At 38.6% G+C, this 16,829-nt stretch overlaps 1 protein-coding gene across 5 annotated transcripts in view; it reads left to right on the forward strand.

Moving 5' to 3' along the window:
* Positions 1-16,026, forward strand: part of DPH6 (diphthamine biosynthesis 6) — a 362,214-nt gene extending 346,188 nt beyond the window's left edge. For all 5 annotated transcript variants that reach the window (XM_007069356.4, XM_037900521.2, XM_043548583.1 and 2 more), the window contains one exon: positions 15,687-16,026. In XM_007069356.4, coding sequence (XP_007069418.2) covers positions 15,687-15,802 — 116 coding nt within the window. In that variant the 3' untranslated portion in view covers positions 15,803-16,026. The remainder of the gene's footprint in view (positions 1-15,686) is intronic.
* The last annotated feature ends 803 nt before the right edge of the window (positions 16,027-16,829 follow it).

A 16,829-nucleotide genomic window follows, 5' to 3' on the forward strand; every position in this document is an offset into this window, starting at 1 on the left:
CCTAGTGCATTTAATATTCTCATTTTTTCCCCCTGAAAGTTTGATGGAAAGACTGTGTGAGGATCACTGTTTTATTAACTTGTTAAGAGACACATTTACTGAACCAGTGCAGAATATTGATTTCAGGATCTGCTATACAGTAAGGAGCCAATAGTAACACATGACTTTCAAACATTTCTATTTTGGGACCAAAGTATTCTTTAGATATGTTGTAACCTTATCTATATCGGTCTAATATTAACTTTTCTAAAAGGTCATCTTCTCTCTTATTAGCATTTATAAGCTGATCGTCGAACCCTTCCACAAACAATTTCTTACTAGCATGAGTAACCCCACTCAGCCTACTGGGAGTACACATTTGACCACAGGGTTACAGAATCAGACTCATAGTTTGCATCATTCCAATGAAAATGATCAATACTAATCAATGGATCACAAACTTGATAGGCAAATGAATAGAGAAGTGAATGTGACATACTTCACATATAGCTCTTTTTGTGACTGGATACAAAAACATTATTCAGCTGATCCATTGTGCAGCCTCTGGTTTGAACACTGAAAGTTATTTCATACGGCCCCTCATGCAACAGTAGTCTTGAGCTCATTGTCTTTATAGCTGATTTGGAATATTTTTATTGAGCAAAAATCCATCCACCATGAACTGGACTGAAACTATCAAGATTCCTTTCACACAATTCTTCCAATCCAGTATCCTACCTACCTATTAACTTAGTGATATCCCTACACATTTTGGGGGGGGAGGACTTTTAGTTACTTTTATTGTTTAATCTAGGTGTCTCGTATTCTTGTGATCACAATAATTCATCTGAACATTGCATGATTAGCATATTGAGAAAAAATCAAACCTAAGAGAGCACAGCAGTGTCTGTCACCCTTCACCCTACAAAGAGAGTGATCTATCTAGGCAGGGGTTGACATCATTAGGAGACGGTGTGCAGAACTAATTTCAATGTGTCTGCACTTTATCAGGCTTGTGGATAAATAGAAAATTCCGCCTTTTCAGCTGAATATGTTGATCCCCCAGCAGTCACGACCATAATAGTTCAACTCCATCCTCCCACTCAAAGAAGGAATTTATTCTTGCTTTGGGAATATGCAGAGGGATATTTAAGTGTTTCTGTATTGTTTTTACTGCAGAAGGCAAGTGGCACTTTGGACAGAAGGGCAACAGTTCTTAAACTTAGATTTTTGTGTGTGCGGATTAATTGTAAATTATTGGGAGTGGAGGTGAGGTGGAAGGTAGCAGCATAGGTTATTGTGAATTTCTGCTCAAGATATCAGTTTGAAAATTAAAAATGCTTGATTCTATCTACTATGTGATATCTTAATCACATATGCAGACAGAGTAAACAATGATCTGTATATTAATAATATTAGGACTACTGAGTTTTGCAACTACAGAACTAATTATGTATTTTATTTTTGCAAGCCCATCAAGATATGACTTTTCAGGTCATTCATTTATCATGTTTGGCTTTAGAAATTCTAACACTCTACCTAGACAAAACTATACATTCTTGTCTATTAAAAATCTTGGTACAAAGGTTTTCCCATGTTGTTTTTGTGCAGAATAAAAATAGCACGTACAACATAGACCATGAAGAATATACTTCAAGGTTAACCTTAGTTACCTTTGTCCTTACATTTTAAATAAATATGTATATGTCTCCTGGAATCAGTATTTCTGACACAAATTATTAGCATTTACAAATCATTAGGGCATTACACTTTCTTTTACCAAAAGGTTAGATTAATGTTTATTATTTTAACTAATATTGTGTGCTAAGGAATCTAAGCAGGAGCAGGCTGTGTTTATTCCTACAAATATAGTGAAGTGTTTTGTACCTACAGACACAACCTTTTGTTTTGATATAAAGCCCCATAAAAGACACTCAAACAGTATCTTTGCATGAACTCTGAGATCCTACGGTACTTACAATAACAATAATACTTTGTATTTGGATACTGCTATTCTTTTGTAGATCTCAAAGCACTTTACAAAGGTGGATAAGTATTATTATCCCCATTTTACAGGCAGGGAAACTGAGGCACCAGAGAGCTTAAAGGCCTGTTTTTGAAAGGTGCTGAACACCCGCAACTACAGCTGAAGACAACAGGAGCTGCAGGTGCTCAGCACTTCTGAAAATCACGCACCAAGGCCCCGATTCAGCAAGGCACTTGAGCACATGCCTACCTTTACATCAGTGGGAGTAAATTTAGGCATGTCCTTACATACCTTGTTCACCTTGCCTGTGTGACTTACCTGAAGTCTCACAGCAAGTCAACAGCAGAGCTGTGAAGAGAATCTGTATTTCTTGACTCTTACTCCTGTGCCTGTTCCACTGGACCACTAGCTGATCATTCTACAGAAGGTGGTGTATGAAATGTGAAGTCCTTTTTGTTTCTATTATAGATACAGTCAAATAACAGACAAGGAGAGATTAAATACAATGAAGGAGTTCATTTGAGAAATTCTGACGGTATCTACAGTATGCAAGTGAAGCAGAAGCAGTTTATGGCATGTTCAGAATTTCAAGACTGAATTACAGTTTTAGTAATCATCAGCTCCCCTTCTCCTCTGTCAGTTTTTTGGTTAATGTATTGCATGGAAGAGACTTATGGTACAAGTTTTATAAGCTTGCAATAAAAATATAACTACTGTTGTATTAAATTATTTAAGTTGTAAACCATTGTAAAAAGGGGGAAAGATTTTATTGACATAGAGGCAGAAAAAAATGATTATGATGGAGTGTAAAATGTATTGTGCTGATTACCACAAAGTTTTTGCCCAGTTTAGCATATTGTAAATCTTCAGTAGGCCTTGAAAATGAAACTCTCCATGAGAGAGTTTCTTTAAAAAATACTGGCCAGTGGTTTGACAAAAAGGAAGGCACAATAGGATTTATAATTTGCAAACAAGTCAGTGGAGTTCTTACAGCAAACAAAAAATGTCTAAGAGGTCAAAGGGGAAGAGAATGGTGACAAAGCTAAGGATCAGTGAATGAATTTAAATCTTCCAGATTTCCCCTGAGAGAGAGAGAGAGCGCGCGCTGGAACTCTGGAAAAATAAATAGCCAATGTCTATATTTTCAAGAAATAGTTTACTACTTTAATATTTTGTTTTATTGCTTATAGTAGAGAGGGAAACCAGTAATTTAAAATCAGGATACAAATCTATGTATCGCTTGAAAATTGCACATTTACCTAAATTAGTTGCTAAAACTAGAAGAAAAGGCATCTTACAGAGATTGATTTGTTCTGCATGAGCCTTTGACATGCACATGTGCAGATCCAGTTAATATTATTAATTATTTTCCCTCTGCTTCTCTGGTACTGTTAAATAAATAAAATAGGTAGATTTTTTAAAACTAAACAAAAATATCTTAAGCTTCTTTCATGTTTCACCTTTTCAGTCTTTAGGGATTTAATGACCACAGATGATCTCATGGCAGGCTGCAGGTGAGGTTGCTGTGCCCAGCAAAGTGATTTGGCAAAAATTCAGCCAAACTGAGCTCGTTTTATTTCCCTCCTTCCTTTCCACATGTGCCTTGTGCACAGAAGCAAAAGGTGGTGTACCTCATTCCAATGACTCTCTCTACCTCAGTACAACTCAAAAATAACCTTTAAGGGCCCAGAGAAACTTTTTAAAAAATCATGCTTAACTCAGCTGAGATAAAGTTGTGTTGTATGTATTGGTAGATCACTGGAATTGTAATATAATTGGAGAACACAGCCCCTTTTTGAAATGATTTCAGGGCCTTCTGTAGATTGTCCTTCTCACTACCATGTTCCGTAATACAAGATGGTCTGATGTTCACTGACAAGTTAAAGCCCATGGCATATAGTATCAGTGCTGACCAAAGAGAGGGTTACATGGACATCTTTGCCTTACTTTGAAACTGACATCTCTTATTGGACACTTTAGTACCCTCTAGCAGTAATGCTACATTGTTAAAACCAGATACTGTACCACAGATCACATCTTTTCAGAAACAGGTAGAAAAATATTACAAAACCTTGTTTCACTGTGCCTCATGGCTTGGGTTTCTGTTTGTGGGGGAATCTTCCTAGCCTAGTTAAAGGTCATCTCTCCATCACTCACTCTTCATGTTTCTTAAAAGTGATTAGAACGTCACGTCAGGTTTTTTTCTGAGCATTCTTAGTTTCATTAATCCAATATCCATTTGAGCTAACGTCAACTTATTGTTATTGGTGGAGATGTGGCATAAGGCTCCAGAACTGGTAATTCTGTTGCGCCAGTGTCATGAAACAGTTTGATGTTGCTTTGTCTTTGTTGGTGCTGAGTCACGGAAGCAGCACGTGTGGAAATCATGTTCTGTGCTGAAAAGAGCCCTTAGGGAGTAGGTCACTTCCAGACAGGTTTTTTACTTTTATTTTTAGAATACTCTATTTATGATAGTGTAGTTAATTTTCCCATACATGTGGCTACAAATCAAACCAGTTTACAAAAATTATGCCAAACAGTATAATTTGTATAATGCTAAAAGATTCTTCATAGAAGTCCTTTTTTAAAAAGAGGTGACTGAGATCCATACAATATGGTGCTAATCTTTCTTATAATTTCAACTTCATAGGGAGCTTGTCTTTTCTTAACTTTTTTGTTATACATTTTCTCCAGTTGTAGAGCCTTTTGTTATATAATCTAATATTTGATATATAATAATACTGGGTTTCTAAACTCTCATAAGATTATAGAACAGATAATCCTCTGGAGCTGAGGTAGTTCAGGCCCAAGGTCCTTGACCATTCTCTTGAGATGTCAGCAAGGGTGACACATAGGTTATCAATCAGGAGAGAAAGGACGGTCTTCTATGTAGTGGACCTGCCGGGGACAGGAGATGTGAGTTCAGCTCTTCGCTTTCCACAAACTTCCTGTGTTATCTTGGAAAATCACAAGATCTTTCTGTGTCTCAGTTCCTCATATGTCAGTGGGGATGATACTTTCTTTCTCCCACCATTTGTCTTACCTCATCTGATTGTAAGTTCTTTGGGGCAGAGAATGTGTTTTCCTACGTGTTTGTTCAGTGCCTAGCACAATGGCACCTCAATCTTTTTTGGGGCCTGGAGGCACTACTGCCATAATTTATACTACTAATAATTTGGTGCTACGTATGTGAATACAGCCCAACATTTGGCAATTCAGCAGTCAGTACTTGGTGAAAATTCAGGCCATGTCCAGGTATTTGGCTGTTTTTGGATTCAGCTGTAGACATCTCCCTATTCCTATCCCATTCCCCCAAGTATATATCTAACTAATAGGTCTCACTTTATTGGAAGCCAGGGGAGAGACTTCCCCTGTCCTAGCCTTTGATGAGGTATGTGAGATTTTTACTGCTCTTCCCCTTCCTTCCAAGGAGGGTGCCAGTGCAGTGATTTTCACTCCCCTACCCTGGAGGCCATAAGATGGGAGCTAAAGATTGCCTCCTCTTCCTTGATTATGGGGAGGAAGAGGAGACCCAGGTGCTCAAGGTGTGCCAGACAGTAATTGATCTATTTATCCAAACTCAAATATTGGTAATATTTAGGGAATATTTGCCTAACCTCACTAGTAACTTAATCAAGATTCCTCCAACTTATTTCATGTAAGTCATGAGATACAGTAGTAACGAATTCAGTCACTAACAGGCTGGTTCTGGGTTTGATGGTAGGCTATGTATTCCAGGACCAAAATCCTGAGCCATCCGTTCCCCTTTCCAGAAAACGTTAATTAAACTGTGCCATGAAGCCAGATCTGGATCAATAGAAAATACCTACAACAACCTAATCATGTATTTAACGTGTTCCAGTGTAGTTTTATTTGGTTTGTCATTGTATACTCTTTATTCTAGTGCAGTAGATTGATTTAAATGTTCAGAACAGTAAACATTTAGAAATAACCTCACTAGCTTTCACATGGCACTATATATAAATATGAAATCTAGATAATGGACCAGTTCATTTGATGGTGTAAATCAGTGTAGCTCTAATGTATACTACGTGAGGGTCGGGCATAATAACTAAAAAGTGTTGCTTTATCAGTATTATTTTACATTATCACCTATTAATTTGAAGAATACAAGGTGTTCTTTGTACAACTTGTCATGTATGATCCTCTCTATAACAATTGAAAAGAATTAATTGCTGGACCACAAAATATTTTTCAGACACTTTTTCTGTTGTTTGCAGGCCAAAGTCTACCACAAAATACATGCATGTAATTTTTGCCAGAGTTATATATGAATCTTTTGTGGTCCAATTTAGATCACATTATCTCCGGTCTGGTGTTTCCAAAGACTACAGATTTTAGAGAGTACTTAGCAAAGTGGATGAACAAACCAACAAATGTTGAATTTATACAGAACATATCATCCTGGGATGTCAAAGCACTTAACAAACACTGTTACAACTGAGTCCATGTGTAACCACTGAAGGACATATTTGCTTCAGTATGTCTCATGACAGCTTCTTTTAAAAAATATGTAAGTGAATTTAACACTTGTGAAAGGTGCCAGATTGACAGCTCTGGAGATAGAAGTCCTTGATTTACCAGCAGGCACAAGCAGAGCTTCCTACACAGTGCTCCACCAATGTTCCCCAACCCTTACCTGAAGGGCATAGCTACCAACTGTCCCAGATTTTGCAAATCTGTGCCAGGTAATTTCCGTGTCAGTCAGTGCTCTGAGATTCTGGGCAGTGGTAAGCAGTTGTAACTCAGCCACCGAGGTGAAAAAGCAAATGTTGTCATCACTGCACATGTGCTATTTCATTTGATAATTTGGGGGTCAAATTTTCAACTTACTGCTAAAAATGTGTCTACAATATTTGCATGGTGGTTGTGTGTGTGAACCAGTAGTGAGTAATGCAGCTTGCTCCATCTGCACAGGCAAATTCAGGTTTCTGTGTGAGCAAACAAGAGCTGCAAATACGGCGAGTGATTTTTAAATGCCCACTAAAAAATTGGTCCTTACTATTGTATATGTTTGTAATAGTCTGTCTCCATTCACACTTCATCCCAACTTGGTAACATTTTGCCCTTTCCTCCCCAGAGACTGAACACAGCTTAGAAACTCAGTAACCATATTTCTGTTAAAGAGAGAGAACCTTATATAGGTCTTGAGGCCACTGGAAGATGGTATACGAAGAAAATAGGCTTGTGATTTCTGCACTCTGTCATGCCTTTAAAAAAAAATGGAAATTTTCACTTTTCAGCTCTGGTGCTCGCGGAGCAATCATACTCACTAAAGTTCAGTTCCTCCTTTCCCCTGGAAATTATATTTAGCCTTCCCTGTGAGTATTGGAAGGGAATGTTTAAGTGTTTCTTTATTCAGTGTAGAAGGCTAATGACATTTTAAACAGGAGTGCACATTTTTAACCTTATGTAGGCTGACTATTTACAGTGCCTTTATGTAGGACAATGCTAAATATGGATCAACGAAGAATACCAGCAAAGACTGTTACATGCTGTTGCTGTGCTATTTTCTAAACTACAGCCAGCAGCTTGAAAAAATGATTATGAAAGCTAGAACTTAATTTTGTCTACTAAAAAATAGCCATAACTAATATGCAGAGGAGCTCAGCAAGCATTTGTTTATCTTTCTTTAAAAGAGTCACATTTCTTTCCATGACCTGCCATTGATATGCATGATAAAATACCTAATTTGACTGGTTGTGTGTATTATGGAAGATGGTTTTACATATATTCAGAAAGAGCTACGTGGGGCATAAATATCTTAAGAATGTTATTTGAGATTCTAATTACAATTGTTAAAAATATCCATATGAAAAAATGTGTCATTTTGGTTATCTTGCTTGATTTTCTTACTCCTACAGCAGTGTAGGTGCATCTGGCACATTGATATTAGAGCTTTGTGAAACATTCCTGTCAAACCTCAGTGTCCATGTACTTGAGGAGAGGATATCAGACAGCACAGGAATTCATGGAATTCCATTCAAGTTCTTCCTCCTACAGCCAGCCTCATTCTCTTTCTCAAGCCAGTCTATCACAGGAATTAGAGATGGCAAAGACCTGTTAGGTCAACTGGTCTAATCCTTCGCCAATGTAGAAATGTTCTCTACAGTATATCATTTAATACTTTGTCAGCTCTAATTTTAAATGTCCCACGTGACTTGGTTTCTTCCTCCACATACTAGTAGATCTTATTGTCAGGACGTTTTTCTTGATATTCACATCCCTTCACTTATTTCATCCCATTTCTCCAAGTTTCACGCACACCATGTACTATCGTATGTTATTCCTCTCTTTGTTTGTCTCTTTCAGCATTTCTGTTTCCTATGGCTCACACTACCTGCCATGAGGCTTAGCATGGTATCTCATGGAAGTTTCTCAGCTAGTGCAATAAACTTCATGGGCTGCTGTGTGGACTTGTGTTTAGTGTGGCAGCAGCAGGAATGGAAAAGTGTTTCCTTCCCCTCCTGCCTTTGAGGGTGGGCTCAGGTCACACGCTGACCCACTCCTCCCTAGAAGGGGAGGGGCAGTGGCCTGGTCTTACAGGTATACCAATACACCCCACAAAAATACAAGAGGAGAGAAGCTTCTACATGGCACCCTCTTTAAGATCTATGAATAAGGACCACTTCCCCTGAAAATATCATCAGACGCCTTACCTAACTCACAAGGATGTTCTTAGGGTATATCTTGGTGCATAACATTGAAATTATACAGCTCTACATAAGTGTAAGTGCTATTACTAATTTTGACTGGAAGAGGGACAGAGCTAGGGCCCCAAAGGAGGAGGAGGGGAAGAGAGATTCTCTCAGAGGTTTGAGTTAGTCACAATCAAACCTTCAAATAAACAGAACGGGGTTGGTTACCTCCCATTCCCTTGTGACTTGAATTACAGGGTTGAATAAGTGAAAATGATCATAAACCAAACCCTGCAGAGTCTGCAAAGCACTAATTAACACCCCCAGTCAGTAACTTCTCTGAAACTGGTCTTTAAGCAAACTTTACTCTAAAAAAACAAAACAAATTAACTTGGCGGCCTGATAAAAGCGATGCATTGCCAAAGCTGACAGGTCCACAATTGAACCAACTCTAAAAATAACTTTTTTTTCTATTCAGTGTCTTTAAGATGCTGAAAAATTTATTAGCTACAAAAATCCCACTTTCTCAGCCAAGTGACTCAGCTCTAGGAGAGCAAGATTCTTGTAAATGTTCACACCCGCCCAATCCTTGAGCATGCCCCCTTCCCACCCACCCCCATCTCAGCAGAAGAGAAAGGAAGTTGGTCAGACTGGCAGAGGGGAGACCGCCTTTAAGGTCCTTCAATGCTTGGAGGGCAGTAATGCCCTCTAATGTTGGCCCTTGTCCCACCCCACTGTTTTGTGGATGGATATGGAGCCCATGCAAGGTGGGCAGGATGGAACCCTCAGCTGTTCAGTGGACATTTTGGAGGACGGGGAGTCATTTGTCTCTCTGTGCCACCTCCCCTTCTCTGCATAAAGCCCTTGTGGTCCCATATAATAATAAATATTTGCATTTTGGTAGTGCCCAAGAAGGGCACAGTGATTATTGTGGACAATTGTGGCCCCATCAGGTGCAGTGTCATACAAACAGAAATAGAGACAATTCTTTTGAACTGGGAACAAGTTGAATCACTAATGCAGCAGCTCTGAGAATTTGCCTTGGTCCTTCCTGTCCAAAGTTTATTCTCATCTGTCATATGATTATGTGAAAAGGAGATTATATTTGTTCTAACTGAAACAGGTTTAATGGGAAAACTTTGTAACAGCAAGAATCCACACAAATGGGATGGGTCCGTAAACAAGAAATAAATAAATGTGATGAGACGATTTTTCAAAGGCACAATATTAAGGTCTACTTATTTGCACCCATGAAAACAGACAGATGCATCTCTAAATGGCTATTTTGACATCTGCCCGGCTATTAGTACTGATATAGACTCATTTCCACATATAATCACAGTAACTGTATCTGCAATTATAGCTTTATTTTTTTGCATGTGCATTTTTGTAAATAGACCCGAGCTTTTTTTTTCTTAACCTTTTGAAAATGTATCATGTATGAAATGTTAGTGTAGAAAAACATGATAGCAACTTGTGAAATCTTCACAACATAGCTTGGATTTTTAGGTTAGGTGGCAAGTGGATTGATTGCTTTTACTTAAGGCATCCGACTCTTAAATCTTAACTTAGTGTAGCTCCCACTAAAAATGAGTTTGCAGCCTCACCCTGATCCCAGGTGAACATTTGTCACACCCATCACCACATCAGAAAACCACCTAACAATTCAGCACGATTGGTAGCCTCTGATCCAGAGCAGAGCCCCAGGCAGGGAACACCAGGACGGTTGAAGTTCAGAATTGAAGTGCATTAGAAGTGCGGTATGAAGAAGCTTGCACAGCACCTAGATACCTCCACTGTGCCAAACCTGCCCCACTCATGAATGCCAAATGTACACATTAAAATATGTAAAGCAGTTTGAATTATGTAAAATTATAGGTTTAATAATAATCACATATACAGTGCTTTACAAACCATTATTAACCATTGAACTCCCATGAGAGGTAGGTAAATCAGCATTAGCTTCATGTTACAAATGAGAAACAGACAAAGAGACCTTGTGACTTGCACAGGGGCCAAGGATAATTGGTATTATAACTGGGATAAGAAATCAGTAGTTACTGGCACCCAGGCCTGTGTGCCATTTGCGGTTTTCCATGTGTAGCCATTGTCAGATCCTCTTTTCTCCTAGTATTTGTTTGTGTTCCTGATTGCAAAATCTTATGATCCCAGCTTTAAAAGCCTGAAATAAAAATATAAGAACATATAGTAATGTATTTATGGCCAGATTTTCCATCCACCTGCAGAGTGCTTAGTCCTTTGGAAAAGCTGGCCACTTTGTTTAGGTACCGAAATGGGAGCAGAGCTTTTTTGAAAATCTGCCCCCAGCTGTCAGGAGCTTAGCAGTTTTGAAAATCTGGCCCATATACTTTTCAAGGGGAATGTCCAGCATGACTGATTTTAAAAATATCATTAGGACAGTGAAGGAAGAGAGATAATAAAGGCGCTAATCAAAAGCTAAGTATCAAAGTATATAAGATGTCCAGATTTTTCCTTAGAAAACTAGAATTTTGCAGGAGAAAATCACTACAGATCATCCTTCAGGAAACAGTTTACTTTTATTTCATTTTTATTTTTTCATCAGATTTTTCTATCAAGGTGTTTTTATTTAATAGGCTCAGTGCTTATTCTGAGCAAGAGGATTTTATGCAGAATAAAGCAAGTAGATTGTACACATTTTGTTCTGAAATTCTGCATTTACCCAAAACACATTGTATTATTCTAAGAACAAACTTGGGAAAAAATTAATTGATTTCTCTAGCACTTAGGCCTGGTACAAAACTGCAGTAAAACCAGTTAATTTTCTGAAATGTATTTTCCTTCCCTGCTACTGTTGTTAGCCATAAAGACAGTCACTTGGATCTTTTTTTTAAAGGCCTCAAGCTTCCTCATGTTTCAGCTTTTCATTGCACTGCCTGATCATTTAGGGAACAGGCTTGTTCCAGACAGCTTTAATTAAACTGTGCTGTGAAACCAGATATAGATCAATGGAAATGATCCACAACAAGAGGCTAATCATGTATTTAACAGTGTTCAGTCCAGTTCAATCACCTTCTACCATTTCTGTGGCTTTACATTCATGTGGCAAAGATTGAATGTGTGTATGTATTTTTTTTAATCCATCCCATTAGTGGCCATATGCTTTGGCTTCAAGGGAGACAAGAACTGTCTGCAATCTGCCAGGGATTTAGGGACATCAATAATTTGTGAATAGTCATGTTGGTACTGGTCGAAGGGTTAAGTGCCCTACGCACCAGGGGCACATCTTGTGGGACTGGAACTCTTAGTAAAGTGTTAGGAACCTGATCCCCTGCGAGGCTTCTCTTCGAAGTACATGCTTCATGTCAAATCCACACAGCCGAAGCAATGGGGCTTTATTAGCTCAGGGATTTAAAGACCTGAACTAAGTGATGTAACAATATCTTTTTGATTACAAAGTGAAGGAAGAGTGTAGTTGTAACATCAAATAGATTGTTATGTTCTGGGTGAAACACATGATCTTTCTACTACCATTTTCCATTTCAACGCAGGCTAGTTCTCGCCCATAACGAGCTGGCGGAGAGTGCTTACCACTAAAAGTATCAGGATAATGGCCCTGGTTTTGCAAGCAGTGCCCATATGAGCAGTCTCATTGGCTTCAGCTCATACAAGTAAGGACTGCAGAAGAGGGTCTAAGGGTCTTACTAAAGTCAACTGTAGCGCACGTGTCAAGACTATTTTTGTAAAGGTTAGATTGATTCTATAAAAGGATGCTGTTGCATTCATGGAGCTGTTTAGCATGAAGACCACCTTTAAAAGCAGTAACTTATAATGTTGAAAAGTGCCATGGTAAAATGTGAAGGGTATTAGGTCAGTATGAAAGGTCACTGCACTATTGATCTGAATTATCTCCTATTGTTACTGAAAGGACAATAAGAACAAATAGCACTGGTTGGTTGGTTGGTTTGAGTCAATTTTATTTTAATTTCCAGTTGTGTCCACCTTCCTGTGTGTTTTCATGTGTCCCTCAGTTTTCCCTGATTTAAGTAGAAAAATTCCTGGTGACAGTCTGGGGCCTCAATTCTTGTTGAGCGCAGTGGGTGTGGAGAGCACCCTAGATTTAGGCTCTCATCTGCATTGGGGTAACACCAAGTAGAAATGGGAAGAGTGACGTGACTGAAAATGAAAATACTGTATTTATCACTTTGATAAATGCTTGTTTACTGACGTTTGAAATGAATCACTGAATTCTCTATCAGACTTGAAAAGTCTGGTGAGGGCACATTAAAGAGACAGTTTGGACTAGCATAGATCATCGCTGAAGTATATTTATTCCTCCTAGCCCCCTCCTCCAACCCCACCCAAATACACATGCCCAATCCCCCACTCCCATATACACACCACCACCATAGGCAGCCACTCCCCTGTGTTTTTATTTACAGGAATGACAAACAAGTGAACAATTGGTTCCATATTCAGCATTGATAAAAAGCTACTTGAAATCTTAGCTATTTAAGCAAAGAATTACTTAATATAAAAAATAATAAATAATGCTGACTTGAGTTATTATTTATCTAAAAGCATAGTTTGCTGAAAACCTTAAGGATTTGTTTTTATTAGTGCCACATCATTAAAATGGTGTAATTAGTAGAAGAAAGGACTTAGAGGATCAACTATTGTTTTATTTATAACAGATAAAAGATGTAGCCTTTGTATTCTTGAATTAATTAACTATGTCCATTTGAACTGACACAATTTCACTAATAGTGCAGTGCCCCTCTCCCCCCATACTTTGGCTTACAGTTTTATTTTTAGAAGGCAGGAGGTCTATCCTCCCATACTGCCAGTGAAATTTGCACCTGCAAATTTTTACCCCCATGTTTTTAGACTAACAAAATGAGCTGCAGATTCAGAACAGAATACTTGCCCATTTAAATACCTGATTTTCACCTGTGATAGGACAGTGGGAGATCCAAGTACCCAGATTTTCACCCATAATTCAACTGAAGGTGAAAAACTTTGGTGCAGATTTTGCAAATGCAGTTTGCACAAACAAGAAGGAGAGTCATCTTTTGAAAATGTGGCCCTTTCTGACTCAAAACTTACCAGAGAGTTTTCCAAAGTAAATATTTTGGGTCGCCTCCAAGTACCAAAAGAGTTGAGTTCACTATCAGAACTACCTCCTTGCCAAATATCTTCTTCGAAAATGATACCCAGTTTTTTATGGTGGTAGACCTGGGCTACAAACCTGTGAAAAGTTAGTGGCAGAAGGGATGGTTTCTGCCTGTCTAAAAACCAAAAATAAAATAAAAATAACCTATTTTAAAATGTAATTTTTTTTTCATTGAGCTGACAACTTCCTGCATACTTTGACCCAATGCCTTTTGAGCCAGCATAACTATGAAGTCACCCAAAAATCAGAGTTTGGAATGGAAATGCCAACTGACCCTTAATCAGTGTGTCACTGCCAAATCGCGGTGATACATAGATTGAGTTGCTTATTACACAGAACATGAAGTCCTTTGACCCTCCAGTGAATATCGATCTTAGGTTCACCTCTGTCAACGTTCATCTCTAATGTCAACAATTTTCAATGCACAATAACTCAGCAGCATTTTAGTAGTCTTAGTTTGTTCCTCTGGTTGCAACATCTGTATGGTAACATCCCTGTTACAAGATATTCAGATGTATTCCTTCTGTTGCCGTTCAGTAAAAACAATAGGTGAAATCCTGACTCCACCAAAATCAGTGGCAACCAGGGCCGGCTCCAGGCACCAGCTTTCCAAGCAGGTGCTTGGGGCAGCATTCAGAATGGGGCGGCAGTCCCTGTCCTGGGCACGGCGGGAATTCGGCGGCAGCTCCAGCACTGTTGCGGCGGCGGCAATTCGGCAGCGACTGCTTGGGGCGGCAAAATTGGTAGACCTGCCCCTGGTGGCAACACTCCTACTGATTTCGGTTGAGCCAGAATTTCACTGAGTACATGTTAACACTTTGATTGAACTATATATTCACAGTCTCTCATACAGTGGGAAAAACAATAAAATGTTTAAGTTCTGTCCTCTTTACACTGTTTGTCTAGCCAAGAATTTTTAATGTTATGAACTGTTGGTAAAATCACAGAAGTTAAAGACAGAAAAGACCTATTAAAACCTAAACCCTGCAGCCCAGGATCGGTTCCTTCAGTATAATTTTTAGCACTTTTTCCAATCACATTTTAAAAATGCTATGTGATGGGGCTTCTACCACTTAATTAGTGAGGCTATATGTGATGTTCTTGATATTCAGCCAAATTTGTCATTCCTTAGTTCCATTCCATTAGCCTTCTAATGAGACACACTCTCCATGCATCACATGAATTCCACTCCCTCCATGGTGTTTGTACCTTTTAAACTTTTGTAGATTGTTGGCACATCCCTTCTTAGTGTTTGTTTAGTTGTTTTAATCTTTTCATAAATCATTAACTCCGGACTCCTAATCGTATTTGTTGCTCTTCTCTGGACTCCTAGAGGCTTTACCCCCATTACATTATATAGAACGGTTCCATAAGGAGATACGAAGTATCTAATATAATTTGTTACACTTCTATGATCAGATAGCAGTAAAGGTATACAGTACTTCTGTTGATTTTAAAGGTGACTTGCAAACACATTAAAAAAAAATCAGTGGGGTATGTTTCTTCCAGGATACATCACTGCAACATTTAACACAGTGGGGTTCTACAAGTGCAGCAAAGAACAGAATTTGACCTACTAACTGTAGAGAGCTACGTGCTGAATATTCAAATATGAAAAGTAAAAGAGACATTCAGAATATACAGTCACTGAATTTAAACTTACCCCCATATCACCCCCCCAAGACACAAATTAGGTACAGGTAAATTGAAATTCAGTAATGTGCTGAGTACCTCTGTTACCTTTGCTATTTGGGATATTCAGAATCCTGCAAATTAGTGGTTTGTTTAAATGTATAATATGTAAGTCATTTTTAAAACTACACACTTTTTACAGTCGAAAATGCGTTTGTTTAATGACTAAAACACAAAAATCAGAAGGTATTCATCATTCATTTTGTTCCTGTTTTAGGACTGCAAGATTACCTAGAAGACCAGTTGGGCGAGAAGACTCCAGCTCTGATTCTGGTGCCTGTAGTGGATTTACCTGAAAAGGAAGTTATTCGTATATCATGCTGGCTGAGCTAGTCATTTATAAGTGATCTGTTGATATCAAAGCATGTATTCCACCCAGAAGAGAGTGAAGAGAATAGTTGATCTTGATTATGTTGAATATTTTCATTAAACATCAAGGTGTACATTGCTTGATTTGAGCAAAGCCTGTCTTAAAATGTTAATATTTCTATGGACAGTGCCTGATGACAAATGACACATTCCACATTTGGAGGAAAAATAAAGATTTTGTTTCAAAATACTGTCCTGTTTTTTCTCAGATCTAAAGTGTTTTCTGGCATCTAATAACAACAACAAGCCTCTCACAGGAGATGTTAATGACTCTGGAATCCTAAGGCCGGGGCACACTAGACCGGTTGTCATTTTCAGCTGTTGTTTGGAGGATCGGTACATGACCTCCAATACAGTTTTGAAGCTTTCTTATGTTAATTTTGCACTGGATACATTGACTTCAGATCCTGAGGCCTTACTCCTGGCCAGATTGTGACCCCCTCTTCCCCCCCCCCACCCCTTTCCGATGTTGGTGAACAGTTATTCACCTGAATAGTCATAACACACATTTAATCAATCTGAATAACAAGGGTCACAATCTCCGTTTTTTCACAGTTCTTATTCAAATTCTCATTGTCAAAGAACACAGCATTTGTCACCTGTTTTCCAGAAGCAGTATAGAATATTTTTATACTTTCTATCCATTGTAGCACTCTCATTACAGAACTACTGGTATTCCCTAAGGGCCCGAACCAGCTCCCTGTAAAGTCAGTGGGAATTTTGCCTTTGGTGAAGTGGGATCAGATTCTAAAGGAGAAATCCCAGCCTCGTTGAAGTCAGTGGCAAAACTCCCATTGAATTAAATGGGGCTAGAATTTCACCCTCAATGAGTTTAAGGGTCAATATAGTACAGATAGCCTTCTTGATTTAGCTTGAGTCTCCAAGGCACTGTAGAGAAAGCCCATCGTCAGGCAAAGCCTGTAAAACTAAACCTTGGGGAAAGAGTGATGTTCTTATCTCCATGTTACACATTCATGAATTCCCTCCCTCA

This window comes from Chelonia mydas, chromosome 6, assembly GCF_015237465.2.
Source record: "Chelonia mydas isolate rCheMyd1 chromosome 6, rCheMyd1.pri.v2, whole genome shotgun sequence".
In the NCBI taxonomy this organism is placed as follows: domain Eukaryota; kingdom Metazoa; phylum Chordata; order Testudines; family Cheloniidae; genus Chelonia; species Chelonia mydas.